The following is a 15,215-nucleotide window of genomic DNA, read 5'->3' on the forward strand; positions in this document are numbered from 1 at the left end:
TTCTTCTCTGAATAGTAGTGCAATTTGGTCAACTTTGAGTAATAATAACTCTAAAACAATACAAGACATCACCATTGCTTGTTGTGTATTGCTTATATTGTTCAGATTTTTTAATTTCTCGTCACATTGTAAACAAACGGAAGCACCTTGATCACTTAAAAGTTCCCTGTAGGTAGACCCTGATGCCTTCTCGTACATTTTCTCGGTTGGAGTTTCCATGAAGGTGTAAGGAATTCTTTAAACGCATTACCAGCACTGCTATTGGCGAAAGGATGATCTAGAGTGGAGGTGGGTAGGACGGGGATTTAGGGCGAGCTCTCAGCTTTACCATGGTAATGTTCCACGCAAGGAGTAATACATTTAACTGATGCCTGTAGCATTAGGTAGTAGTGGACAGCAGACAACAGGGTGCAGCAGTGGTCAGGAGGGTGCTTTGGCCAGCCGTGAGGAAAGTGTATTACAAGTTTGTTAGTCGGAAGAATTGGGCACGAGTGAAGTGGGCAACATGGGGCAGCAATGGACAGTGTTGAGCAGCAATGAAAATCAGGAAGCATTGGGCAGCAGTTTGGAGGAACAAAAAACACAAAGCAGTAGAGGGCACCATTGAGCAGAAGAGGAGAGCAGATTTTTTAAATTGTGGCAGTGGAAAGCTGTGAGCAGCAGCAGTCAGCATTGGGCAGCAGTGGAGCAGTAGCGGGAGGCATTGGGCAGCAGTGAGCAACAATGTTCAGCCTTTTTGGAAAGAAGTGGGCAGTATTGGACAGCGTTAGGCAGCATCAAGCAGCAGTAGCCATTACATGTTGATGTTTTCTGGTGATATATTTCATGGGTTTTCATTACAGTGTGTGAAATAATTTAAACGACACTACACTTCTGGTATATTCCCGCCCTATGCTGCGTCAAGGTTAAGTGGGGTAGGAGTGGGGAATTTGTAACTGTCACTGGCCAATAAAGTTTTCTCCACGGTGAGATCGTGTAGCCACACGTTGCTAAGTGTTTCTTTACAATTGACCCTAATATTTACACATAATTACATGCAATCTCGTCAAATGTTGCCCTTTTTGTCCTGCCATGATGTGTTCTCATCATTTACAATATGTACTAACGATATTTTCAATTTGTTCACTCATTTGCTGTGTCTATTGTCTGTTGTATTTCTTTTGAACACGACAATTAGTCTGAAATTGCTTCCTTCTTGAGTAATTATTTCAAATACCATTTTGCTCTGGTACCTTCAGATGTACTACGTGGGAGGTGCAATATGAATATTAAATGACAATGATTATCACAAAATAAGAATATGTAAACACAACACATGACGAATGCTATTTACATACTTTCCCATCAAGACTTGGAACTCCAACTTTACTCTCTTAATGTTTTTGAGGGTGGGGGTGGGGGGCAGGGAAATGAATAACATTACAGGTTAAATATGATGAAGCTAAATGACATGGTCGGTCATACCTCTGCACACTGGAATAGAAGAGCTCCATTGTCCATTGGCCTGACATTGGGCATGCATTGAGCCTTCACTCGTGTACCCAGTATTGCACGTAAAATTGACCACATCCGAGTAGCTGTACCAATTGCCTTGCGTAACACCGTGTACTGGATTGCCTGGATGGCCACAGCTGAGAGCTTGGATTGAGAAGAGAAAAAAACAAGTATTACATCGAACCTTGGACATATATCAAACATATTACTATTTCAACACGGACTGATAAAACACCCCTCTTGACCAAACGGGAAGTGATGCGGCCCAGCGGTAATGCATTTGTCGCTTGTTGCAGAGGTGCACGATTCAAATCCAGCGGCCGCCCTGGTTATTACTGTGGGTGTAATAACCCTAATACTACTATGCGCCGTCTGCTTCGCAGTGGACGTTAAAGATCCATTGATGTCGTTCGCAACAGTAGGCCACTGTGTGCTAGCGTCAGGGTCCAAATTTTCCAAGTAAAAAAATGACACTGCAAGTTACTCATTTGGGACTATACATAGCAATCATCACCCGCAACTGGCAGACCGATGCCCTTGATCTCTCTTGCAAATTAGACTACCCTGGTCTCTTGAGTTCACACCTGGTTAAACAAAATAAAAGCGAACTTGACATGAGATATACAAATAAAAACAATACCAAGATTTAAAAATATCATAATGTCAAAGGTAATTATACAGCACCCTTGGAATGGCTTGCCATGTTACAGCACTAAATAAATTGCAATCCGTATGATTGTTATTGTACCACATTACTTGTGCTCATTTTACTTTGCTCAGTAAACATTCTGCAAAATAAAAACATTACTTTCATGAAAGTACAATTTCGCCTGGAAAGATTTAAAGTAATAGTTTATCAAATTGTGTGTAAAAAATGCCAAAATTATATGCATGTTAACAAGCATGATTATATTAACAAAACAAAAAAGGAATCACCACCTTTTGTCCCATTGTTATTAACTAAGATATAGATGTTTTTCACGAAAAGCACACAGCAGGAAGTTCAATATATCTGCTGAATATTCCAGATTGAATTTAATGAAAATCTAAAAATCAATCAATGGAATGCGCAGTGTTAAGATGCCTTAAAATGTCAGATACATTTGATGAAAATAGATTTCCTGTAGTGAGTGTTTTTTTTTTACCCCAAATGTGCACAGGAGAGCGCTGCACTTACGGACACAGTTGGGAACTTGACCGGACCACTTATGGTCCTTTTGGCATACGCGGACAGAAGAGCCAATTAGTCGGAAGCCAGGGTTGCACTGGTAGACAACGGTATCCCTGTAACCAAACTCCACGCCTACCACCTCTCCATTCACCAGTGCCTCTGGCGGTCCACAGTGTCCCGCTGCAGCACGAAACAACACGCACGAGATTACGGTTTTGAAGACATCAGCAATGCACCATATGCACACGAAATTCATGTAAATTTGGCTCATGCTGTATGCATTGTAGAACTTCTTTTGAACCGTAGCCAACGGTGCTAATCGAAGGTGTGGGGAAAGGACAACAAACTAAACACAAAAAGAAGTTAAATTTCGATTTAAAGCTTTCGTGACTGCAGGGATTCATCTTCTTGGTTCTTTCTGTTACAATTCAGTGGGTTCACATGACATTGACTTCTCCAAGACAGAGGTTCTCTGCAAGCCATCTGGCTACCATGAGAGATTCGTTCATGAGGCGATCCACATATACAAACACAGAGACAATTTCAACCGAGAAGATGGATTCTGGCTCAGCAATCATTGGAAGGACGTAATAAACCACTTCGGATCTTAACTGATTGTTGTTCACGTTTATGGTGACTTTCAGACCGCAGTCCACTCACTGGCATTAACTGTGTATCTTGTGTTCTCCACAGGGAATGCATTATTTGCTCCGCTGCGGATCTCCTGCCACCGTTTTCCCATTCACATGTTTCATTGCTTCTACATACTATTAACATGCCCTCCCTTTGTTAATGCTACCCCCCCCCTCCCTTTGGTGCTGCTGATCCTGCATAATGCATGGGCTAATATGACTTTGAAACCCCCCCGCCCACCTCCTACGCATTTCCCATGAATATGCTAAATTCCTCTTGATATGCACATTCTTTTGTTAAGGCTCTCTTCTTCTTCCACCTCCAACTCAGCTTATATATAAGCTCCTAGCTTGGCAGTGTCTCATTCTTCACCTGAAGACGGCTGCTTGCGTTGTAGCCGAAACGTCGTGAGAATTGTTTTATTATGTTTTATTTTTATTATTTTATTACTTCCCTTCTACGTGACTTTACTGAAAGAACCAAGAAGACAAAAAGAAGTTCTAAAGAAATGAGTTTTCAATCTAGATTTAAAAGTGCATAGCTCCAGTCGCTTCCTAATATCGGAAGGAAAAGCGTTCCAGATCGCCGCTGAAAGTGCGCGATGCAGTGACTGTCTTTGTTAGACAGCTATCCAAAAGCCACTGCGAGGATGACCAGAGTTGGCGTGATGATTTATACATTTGAGAATGCAATTGTGTTTCCGTTATTATCAGGTAAATAAAAGTGCATCGATGTAAATGTTTCATAACAATATACAGAAAATGTATTCATTTATTTACAGGATGATTTTATTGTGTAATCTAGAGGTTGCCAGCTCGATCTCGCAGTCTTGCAGTTGAAACATTTGGTGGGGAAGTTCCATGAATGCCCCGACATCCCTCCTCCCTAGGTTCACCACAGTCGACTGGCAAGTCACATGAGCACGGTTGGCTACGTACTTTGCGAAACAGGTTCAATTTACATTCATACAAAGTGTGCAATATTCCCACCTCTTCCAAAACGCCTGACCAGTGTGGAAGATGAGGCCAAATATCCTCCCTCTAGTGGAGGCCCTTTCACCAGCAGTGGTGTGAGCAAGTGATTGCAGGGCTGTACCTTTTTACTTGTTACATTTACTTTAAATATATAACAGATACTTTTTTCACCTGCCAAGGCACTTGTGTTTTTGAATTTTTTTTTATTACTTATGTAGTGATGTAAATGGTGTCACTATGGCGTTTAGCGCCAGCTACTATCACAAGAGTGGAACTGTGCATCTTGAGCCTCTCTCTGGCACTAGAGTAGATATGGTATGGAAGCGGGCCCTAGTGGGCATGGTTCTGATGATGGACAGAGAGAGAGCAAGTAAGGACGTGACAATCTGGGTGAACCGGATTGGGCATGTGGGTAGCAAGGGAGCCCAAAGGGAGCCTTGAGGGACACGTGATGCTCAGTCGAGAACCTTCTGGTAAAATCCAGAAGGGGGCGTGGCTGAAGGTGGACCGAGGCTGTGCTCGGGAGCCTAAAAGGGAAGTCCCAAGAGCATTTGCGGCTGTCTGTTGGAATGGAACCCGTCGGTGCTACATCTCTTCAATCCTCGGTCTTCGGTCTTTACGCTCGGCATCGTTGGTCAGGCAGTGTGTTACTGACTGATCTGGTTATGTAGTTACCCCATTGTGGTCTAGTTTACCAGTGTACGTTTACGTAGTTACCCTGTTGGGGTCGTGTAATAAACGTGTTGCCTCTAAGTTCAAGTGTGTGCCTCCGTAGAACCCACTACATCTGGCGTCAGAAGTGATTAAATTAAAATGTAGGGTAGTAAAATGTTAACAAGAAGAAAACGACTTTCGAAGGAAGAGGACAACAAGGGGGAGATTCTCCAGACAGCCCCGGGGGTTTGCAGCTCAGTTACACACTGCATGGCGGCTCTACAGCGGGTGGAAAGCAACATCTCCACGCTGCTGCCGCCGGAGAGTGCCGCATGCGCAACACCGCCCTGCCGATTTTCTTTATTTTTGTCCACGGCAGCAGCACTGGCCGCCGAGTTGGAGCAGCCGGTCGAACGGGTCAGTGGGTCGGTGTGCCGGGGCCGAGGGGAGATGGCTCCACCGCTGCTGTTCCCGCATGCGGGAAACCCAAGAAACCCGGCGCGAGCGCGTGAAGCTGCCATTTCGCACTTCCCGCCAAAACCGAGTCCCGCGGAGGGGGACCTCCATTCGTCCCGGAAGCGTCCCCATCGTCTGCTTGGAGTGCGGCCTGCAGGGTCATGTCTCAAGAGGATGCCGCGCTGTTCAAGCAAGATTCTTCACGATGCCGTCGTCTTCCACCCTGACGTCCTCCGCTCCTCTGGGTCCTCAGGCAAGTCGTGACACATCCCACACCCAGCCCTTGCAGACACATCAAGCATTATTTTCATGCGCCGGGTCGGATTTGTTTGTTCTTACTCCTCGCCAGGTTGCGGAGTGTGAAGATCAGGTTGCGTTGGGTGGCGGATGGCCGCGGCATCTGTGTCAGTTGTCCGCATTTTAACATCGTTTTTGTTGTTGTTGGTGCATTGTTGGGATCGTCAATTCTTTTGTGAATTGTATATGGTGCATTGTTGGGATTGTCGATTATTGTGGGAACAGTGTATGGTTCATTGCTGAGGAACGTCGATTTAAGTTGGGACTGTATATGGTGCAATTCCGTCGAGTTCGAGTGCTCCGAGTCCCATGAGATCCTGTGTTTTGTTGTTAATTGGGATATCCAAATGGCAGGTTCAGTGTTGTTCAAAATCACTGGTTGTATCCTGTCTGTTGTTGGGCCAATTTATTGGGAGATCCAAACGACAGGTCCGGTGCTTGTTTCAACGGCACTGGCTGTATCCTGTCTGTTGTTGCACAGATTTTTTTTTTGTGCGAGAATGCCCCTTAAGATCTTGGTAGATCGAGAGTGCGTTGGGCTGTCATCTGGCTGTCAAATTGTGTTGTGTCCTCTCCGTTCGATTGTGTACAGCTAAATGCTGCAATGTGAGCCCTGGGGAGAGTGACAGTTAAAAATTTCCCCAGGACGCCGAAGCGTATGCCTTGCGGCGGCGGAAAACGCCTTTACCGCGAAACTACCTAACGCTAAGGTATTTTAACAGGTCCCTGTGGGGTGGGCTGGTAGGACCGAACAATTGAATGGCTATAATAAAATGAAATGGCAAAAAATGGGCGCCAATAAGTGGATGGAAATGTAGACGTAGTGGAACATAAGAAACAATAAAGTAGTAGTAACCGTTGTGCAAAAAATAATAGTATTGCACAAGTATGTACCTACGTGAGTGCAGCTTGGAGCAGACAGTGAGTAGTAAAAATCTGCACGATATGCAGCGCCGTCGGCCACGCCCCTATCACTATTAGCCCCGCCTTCTCGCCCCCGGTACTGTATTCTCGAATGTAGACTCCGCCCCTTTTCGCCAACGGCCCCTCCCTCCATCACGCTAAGCTCCGCCTCACACCGCTTGACCCCGCCCCGGTCCCCCGTGGCCCCGCTCCGCCCCCGTGGCCCCGCCCTCCACCCGCGTAACCCCGCCCCGGCCACCCGTGGCCCCGCTCCATCTCGGTGTCCCCGCCCAGCCCCGCGTAGCCCCGCCCCCTGCCGCTGTAGCCCCGCCCAATACACCCCGAGCGGGGGAGAGATTCCCAGGCCTGGCTCGGCTGGAGAGCCGCCGACCAGGGGGGGGTAGGGAGTTGTTTTTAATGTAAAAGCTTTAAATGTAAATGTTTCTATTAAAAAACATCAGGGAATGTAACATTGTTAAACATTTACTCCCTTTCACACACGCGGGGGAACTATACGAAGGGATAGCTTGAGGCCTAGGTCTAGGCTTTAGGCCTAGCTGTAGGCCTTAGGCTGCCGTGAGTTAATTGTTAATATAAATGTTTTAATTATTTATGTAAAAGCTTTAAATGTAAATATTTCTATTAAAAAACATCAGGGAATGTAACATTGTTAAACATTTACTCCCTTTCACACACACGGGGGAACTATACGAAGGGAGAGCTTGAGGCCTAGGTCTAGGCTTTAGGCCTAGCTGTAGGCCTTAGGCCGCCGTGAGTTAATTGTTAACATAAATGTTTTAATTATTTATGTAAAAGCTTTAAATGTAAATGTTGCTATTTAAAAACATCAGGGAATGTAACATTGTAATTAAAAGCTATCTGAGGGAATTATAAGGGTATGTTACACTTGTTTAGCCAGGATAGCGTCACTGAGTCTAAAGGCTTGTGTAGGGTCATGCCAAGTGTTTGCAGTAGGGGGCGATGTTGATACACGGATGGACGGACGGACGGACGGACAGACAAACGGACGGACGATATAATCTATTGGTGTCTGGTCCACTTTGTTCCTACCAGTATAATGACTAACCCCCCGATACAGCCGACGCGTGTGAAGGTTCAAAGGAGACGCCGTGCCGGAAAGGCGGGGGGTGGTAAAGCATGCCGGTGTGCAAGTATACTGAGTACCGGGCGTCATGTACCTCGCTTACGGGAGCAGCTCACACAATGGTGGCATCGGGAAATGGCTGACCCTCCGATATGGCCAACGCGTGTGAAGATTAAAAGGAGATGCACGTTGGAAAGGCGAGGGGTAGTAAAGGGCGACAGAGAATGTCCCTAGTGGTCCTCAAGGGAGGGTTGCTGAAGTGTGGGACGGAAAATTGCAATGCCGTGACTTGGTGGTGCCCACCGTTCTGTGGGGCAAAGTTGTACGGGCTGCATGCTAGTGGCTCTTACCCGCACATGGGGGAAACCGTTGAGATGCTGTCCGCACGCGCAGCCACCATTTTGTGCACGAGCAGGACGGGATTCCCACAAAATTCGTTACTGCACCTTGGAGCATACTGGGTCGACCTTGAAGTGTGACTTCCTTGACCCAGTATATGGGTCGACTTTGAACCGCAACTTCCTTGATCCGGTACATGTCGACCTTGAAGCACGATTTCTTTGACCCGGGGTGTCGGAAGACGCCCAAATTGTACTTAAGAGGTGTGTGATTTGATGGGCACCTGAAGGTTCAGACTTCGCCCTATCACCACCTGATTGATGGGATGTTGCACGGTGGCAGGGGACCCTGACGTCCATGTTGTGACGATGGGTGTGTGCATATCCAGTCTAATCGCCACCATTTGTTGTGCATCTGTCGCGACTGAAACCGTTTTTTTATTTCCCACCGGGCGGGATCCCTACATATCCACTACCCAAGGGCCGGGTGGCTGATGTGTCCGACGAGCTGGGGCATGTGTCCGCGGAGGTCGGTGCCTCAGGAGTTTTCGGGTTTTCCGCCCACAGGATCCCAGTGCCTGGCACCCTTGGAGTTGCCGGTTGCACCGACTGGATGTGGATTGGGGCAGCCGTCACCCACTTTTCCTCCCGTTGTTCTTCTTCCTGGGAGGGGCCGCACCCGTTAGGCCTTCTTCAAGTCTGCCCGTTGAAATGACCCTTCCCCACCATCTTATTTATCCCTACGCCGTTGGAGATTGCACACACAAGCCGGATTGTGCTGCCGTTGGACTTGGTCCTTCACGTGCTCGTGGGTTGTGACATGTTTACTGGTGTTAGGTCATGTACATTGTCTAGGGGTTGTGTTGGTCATGTGTCGGCGGAAATATTGTTTTTGGTGCACCTCGGTTGATGTACATTTTGTCTGGGTGACGGTTGCTGCTAGCTTTGTTGTTGTTGTTTTTTTTTCTCAGAGGTCGTTTTCTGTAACTGTATATATTGTTCGGTCGACGGTTGTTGTTGGGTTTATTAAATGGAGTCACTGTCGTTTAGTGCCAGCTACTGTCACAAGAGTGGAACTGTGCATCTTGATCCTCTCTCTGGCACCAGAGTAGATATGGTATGGAAGTGGGCCCTAGTGGGCATGGTTCTGGTGATGGTTCGAGAGAGGGTAAGTAAGGACGTGACAATTTAGGTGAACCGGAGAGGCCACGTGACCAGGATAGGGTAGCAAGGGGGCCCAAAGGGGGGCTTGAGGGAAACGTGATGCACGGTCGAGAACCTTCAGGTAAGATCCAAAAGGGGGCGTGGCCGAAGGCGGACCGAGGCCGCGCTCGGGAGCATAAAAGGGAAGTCCCGAGAGCAATCGTGGCTGTCTATTGGATTGGAACCCGTCGGTGCTATGTCTCTTCGATCCTTAGTCCTCGGTCTTCGGTCTTTACGCTCGGCATCGTGGGTCAGGCAGTGTGTTACTGACTGATCCGGTTATGTAGTTACCCCGTTGTGGTCTAGTTAACCAGTGTACGTTTATGTAGTTACCCTGTTGGGGTCGTGTAATAAACGTGTTGCCTCCAAGTACAAGTGTATGCCTCCGTAAAACCCACTACACTTATAACAACTGCATATATGCACATACAGTTGACACGTAAAAAATTGTATATATTAAAATTATTCCATTAGGGCATAATTTTGTGCATTTCCACGAGACCTACTTTTCAATTGTGCGGATCTGTAATTGATGGCATTAATAATCCAGTCATTAAAATTATGTGGAGGCTGTAACATATGTCCTGTTATATTGGCTGGTACTCATGGGATATCCCTCGGTTTTTATGTGAATGTGCTTCTGAGACAATTATAGTTACAACTGCAGAACTTTAGATGCATAGATACATAATTAAACATGTGATGTTAATTATTCATGACGTATTACAATGCTAACAACCTTTTAACCTTCTACATGTCAGCTCAGCTTCACGTAAGCCTCTGTCCTGACTTCTGCTTGCCCCACAGGGACTGAAGTGAAGCTGCAGACATTATTTCTTCCTGCCAATTAGGTGGCATGCAAATGCTCTCCTCAATTTAAAATAATATTGCACGAAGACTGTGCCTTCAAGAGCTTTAAATGCAAGTTTCAGAGAAATAAATAGCATGTTTTATTGCTACTTACAAATGCGCATTTTTAAGTGAGATACTTGAGAAACGGGTAAATAGGCCATGATGGAAATCATACTTCACTACCTCTGCTTTATTGTTGTCTCTAGTTTTGCAATTAAATAACCACGAAAGAACACAAGCAATTAATAATTTATAATTAGCAGCTAAGTCTTATTCACACACTGTAAATCATACACTGCCATACATTATAAACACAAGAAAACATACGTAAACATCCCTCTGCATCCAAAACTCCTAAACATTACAAGAACTGATGCTGGCAAGCAATTTGTTCATGGGCCTCATTACAATTGGGTAAATAATGGTAAAGACAAAATAATTTAGGGATGGCTGTACCAGGGACACACACAACACACTGACATGGATATTTTCATCCCAGGCTGCTAAAGCCACGGAAATGAAAGTACAATACACTGGCTACTTTGCTCCCTCATGACCTTGACCCACACGCGACGCTGCTACTGTGAATTCAGGAAGGTTCACCGAAGGGGGAAAGATTGAAAATAAAATACTGGATGTACCCTTATTAGGCACGTTTAAGATGAACTCTTCATCGTGTTCTCCGGTTGTGCCGCGTGTTGTTCAGCGTGATGTTTAACATTTCGCGTGACGTGCTGGGAAGCTTCTTCTGGAACTGAATTCAATGTTCCAGAAAAAGCTCCCAGAACACGGCGTGAAGTGTTGGACAACACGCTGCACAAACTGAAAACAACACTGGAGAGCGGTACAGCACACAGCCGTTGACATCTACATGCCTGTATCGTTTAAGATTGTATGTTGACGTTGCGGGATGTCGCTCTTCAAGATTAAGAAAGAATCAGCAGGGAGAGAAAGGATAAAATCAATGGGCTGGAGTTATCATAATATATAGTGGACAATTTGTTAGTGAAATTACCCTGCGTCATTGCCAAGTGATAAGACCTATTGGTCTTGCTGCCTCAGGCTGGTTCTAGTTTTCATTTATTGAGAACAATAAATTGCTGTGGGCTTATCTAAATTCCCACACCAGATGTGGCTAATAGAGGTAAGTGAAGAGTAGCTGCAGCATGATTACACTTGGTCTCTATCACTCCCCAAATTACAAATAACATCTATAGCCTGGTCTTATAAAGCAGCATTCTTTTAACAGTACAATTGTATTGTGTTGTTTACTTTTTTTAATTGCAGGACAGGTGATTTTAGTATATTTAAAGGCGATATTTAACACTTTTAGTCCCAAGATAAGTAACAGTGTTAATAGTTACATGGAGGGAATGATGTGGGTGGGGAGGAGGAACCTATATATGCCGATTTACCAAACCCTAATAATGGTGGCCACGGTATGGGTTAAGACAGGGTTGATATTTAAATAAGATTGTAACAATATTAATCTGGGTGCGTAAATAAACTATTTTACCGGTAAAAGGCATTATTTTTCACATGTGATGCATTTCTATGGGTAGGTAAAAACGTTGGTACAAGCAGTGTTCAATAAAAAAAAACTAAGACAAAAATCCCCTGCATAGCCTTAACAGACTGTTGGGGCAAGTGCAGTTAGCGAGCACCTCTATAATACGTAGATTCACATGCGCACACTGTATTGTAAGCAGGTACAAATTGGAAGGTAAGGGGCAGGACCACTTACACTTAAATAATAATAAAGACACTTCGAGGCATGGAATAAGCCTTGTGGGGTTCATAAAAGAACACAAATACAAAGATCCCCTCTATAGCCTGAGCAGGCTGTTGGGGCAAGTGCTGTTAGCGAGTACCTATGAAGGCCGGCACGGCACATGGGGTGGGGGGCTAACACCACTCCCGGCCACCTTTGTCTCTCCAGTGGTGATATTTACACACCACACCATGTACTCATTTTAGACTAAGTCGACCCAGGGGAGGCCCATGTCCGGTTCAGATAATTGTCACTGGTGTTGGCCATGAGCGGAAATCAAATTCAGGTCGCCGGATTGAAGCGCAGCATGCTACCGCTCCCCATCAAATAACTGCTTCCAATCAAAGAACACATAAGCGCTCAGGGGAGGAAAGGCAGCAGTTCACATTCGTTCATATTCGCAATTGTACACCAGCTTAAATTAAAAGTCGGTGTGCAAGGGCAAGAAGCAATATACTGGTACAGTACTTTAAACAATTGCATCTACACATGAAAGTGTATGTAATTGCAAATACATTTAGAATAATATTAGTACTAATAATACAACATTCATTTTCATTTTAAATAAAAGTGATCAATTGAGATTTCATCATCTTTCCACAGATTAATAAATGGATGGATTTGTTTGGTTTCCAAGGCACGATGATAAACTGACATGAGGCCAAATTTTCTCTGAAGTGGATGCCAAGAGAAGGCGAAATAAGCAGAGGAAGATATTAAAGAAATGATAGTGACTTGATCGCAAAAGGTTCGGAGGCCTCCATTGGGAAGGAACTAAACAGAAAATAAAAACAACGGACGAAAATGGGGGTGGCATTTACCCAACGGTGGGAATTAACAGCTTGATAGCAACAATAGCTTTTTTTGTGTTCATGTGTTAGTGCAAGTGCTTGTATAAACGTGCGTTTGTGCACGTGTGTGAGCAGACCTATTCGCGTGCGTGTGTTTTTGTAAATGTAAAACAAGTACAAGTATGTTACCAATGCAGCGTGTTTCATTGCCACTCCAGAGGCCGCTGGATAGACATTCTCGCACCACCGAGCCCACCAACAGGAACCCCATCTCACAGCGGAATATCGCTGTGGCACCAAATGTGGTCTGCGTGCCGATTTTATTCCCATTAGCTGGAATGGGCAGCTCTCCGCAGGACATTACTGCGGGGAAGAAACACAACAAATGTGTTTAAACATGCAGTTTAGCATTTCAATTTTAAACACTAGAACAGAGCAATTTTGCAGCAAATCAATAAAAAAAATACACTTTTAATATTGGCTTTTCTTCAATAATTGCACGTAGTGTTTTTATTGGCCAAGTTTTTAAAAAAATCTGACCATAAAAATGAAGTATTGTCAAAATGGGGCTAAAATCCTATTTTTGCAAATGACCACACAGTCGTCTCAAGCTACTTTTATATCTTATATAATTTACATACAGTTACACACTCTACACATTCCATAAATATTAAACATTACCAATTAATTATAATGCTTTTAATGAAAATGCTTTATTGACAACAGACTCTTACCGCACACACATGCACACACACACACAGACATCCTAAAACATTAGTTGGCTTAATAATCGTAATGATTGAGTGTATGGATTTTATATACATCATCCTTTTGTCTATATATGTCTATTAACTTTGGGGGGAGCGATAGTGTAGCGGTTAGCGCGCTGCGCTATGAACCTAGCGACCCGGGTTCGATTCCCGCTCACGGCCAACACCAGTGACGATTATCTGAACCGGTCCTGGGCCTCCCCTAGGTCGACTCAGCCTGAAATGAGTACCTGGTGTGGTGTGTAAACATCGCCACTGGGGAGACAAAGGCGGTCGGGCGTGGTGCTGGCCACCCACCCCCTCGTGTACTGTTCTGGCCTTCATAGGTGCTCGCTAACAGCACTTGCCCCTACAGTCTGTTAAGGCTATACGGGGGGATCTTTGATCTTTGATTAACTTTATGCAAAACATTAAAATAATGCAAAGCATAAAGATTATGTGTTACCCTTTGATAATAACCTATGAGGCTGGGAGGTAGAACAATGGATTGCACACTGCGCTGCAAACCCAACCATCAGAGTTCGACTCCAGGTCACCACTAATATTAGTGTTGAGTGAAATTTAAACCATTGCTGGTATATTCTCCTTGACTAACTCGCACTGACCAGTGCGGTCACATATGATCAAACAAACCCATGACTGACACGGCGTGATAAGGCCTTCATCCAGCAGTGGATTGAACAAAGGCCTGCAAGTTAAATTAATTAACTTTACTTTCCTGATTGTTTTATACCACACAGAGTTATTGTATGAATTCATCGTGGAGTTAAACGGAGTCTTTTACCTCCCCTGTTCGCCAAACAGTGCCTTTGTAAGTCACCGTTACATTCTGTTCGCTGCATTTGAGTAACAAAAATAAATGTCTTCATTTTAATTTACAAGCATATTATATTTTTTATTAAAATGTACATTCATCACCTTTATTAATATTGCTTAGTTTTTTTTTGGAATTGATTTAGCTGAAACTGAGGGCACATTCCCATTTTTGATGCCTTGTCCATCAGCTGAAAAAAATTAAGATAATGATTCACCCTATACGATACTTTAATTAATATTGACTGAAATACACTTTCAGAATAATAAAAAAAACCTTATTCCATTAAGCCAGCTGGCCTTATTCTCCTGCACATTTAATTGTAACCCATGTATTTTTTTTATTAACGTGAAGACAGAGGGCAAAAACCTAATAAGAGTTGTCGTTTTACGATAATAGAATACAGCTGCCTTTCTATTATGCTGAACGCTAAAACATTTGCAGTCACAAATTAATGAGTTAGTCTTGAATCCAACCCAAAAGCACTGATTTTATTTTTGCCATACTCACTTTCACAATTTGGTCGCTCCTCATCCCAGCTCCATGTGCCATTGGCCTGGCAGCGGATAACAGAGGGACCCCTCAGGAAGTATCCCGGTTCACATTGAAATGTAATCTGAGCCCCAAACTCACTGTGTGAACCATTGACAACTCGCCAGCTTCCATGGTCCAACGAAAAGGCACTGACACTGGGGCATACCACCACTGTAGACACCAAACAGAGAAAACACAAGCAGAGAAAACACACAAGCATTACACATGTGGGTCCAAGAAGACAAGTGGGTGGCCGACTTATGAGAGCGAAGGACAATTTCTAGATTTGAAGTTTTCGTGACTGCAAGGATCCATACTATTTGATTTTTTCTTGTTATTTCGGTAAAGTCACGTTTCGGAGGCAACACAAGCTTCCGTGACTTTACCGAAAAAAACCCAAAGAGTATGAAGGACATGTGTTTTATGTTTTTTGTTTTGTTGTCCATTAATTATCA

General features: G+C 44.4%; 1 protein-coding gene across 3 annotated transcripts in view; it reads right to left on the bottom strand.

Moving 5' to 3' along the window:
* CSMD3 (CUB and Sushi multiple domains 3) overlaps window positions 1-15,215 on the bottom strand; it is a 426,461-nt gene that overhangs the window by 47,276 nt on the left and 363,970 nt on the right. For all 3 annotated transcript variants that reach the window (XM_078855831.1, XM_078855830.1, XM_078855832.1), the window contains exons 51-54: window positions 14,737-14,931; window positions 12,832-13,005; window positions 2,672-2,845; window positions 1,465-1,638 (exon numbers count right to left, since the gene is read on the bottom strand). In XM_078855831.1, the coding sequence (XP_078711957.1) occupies window positions 1,465-1,638; window positions 2,672-2,845; window positions 12,832-13,005; window positions 14,737-14,931 (717 nt within the window). The remainder of the gene's footprint in view (window positions 1-1,464; window positions 1,639-2,671; window positions 2,846-12,831; window positions 13,006-14,736; window positions 14,932-15,215) is intronic.

The sequence above is a fragment of the Lampetra fluviatilis genome, chromosome 4, assembly GCF_964198595.1.
Source record: "Lampetra fluviatilis chromosome 4, kcLamFluv1.1, whole genome shotgun sequence".
Lineage (NCBI taxonomy): Eukaryota > Metazoa > Chordata > Hyperoartia > Petromyzontiformes > Petromyzontidae > Lampetra > Lampetra fluviatilis.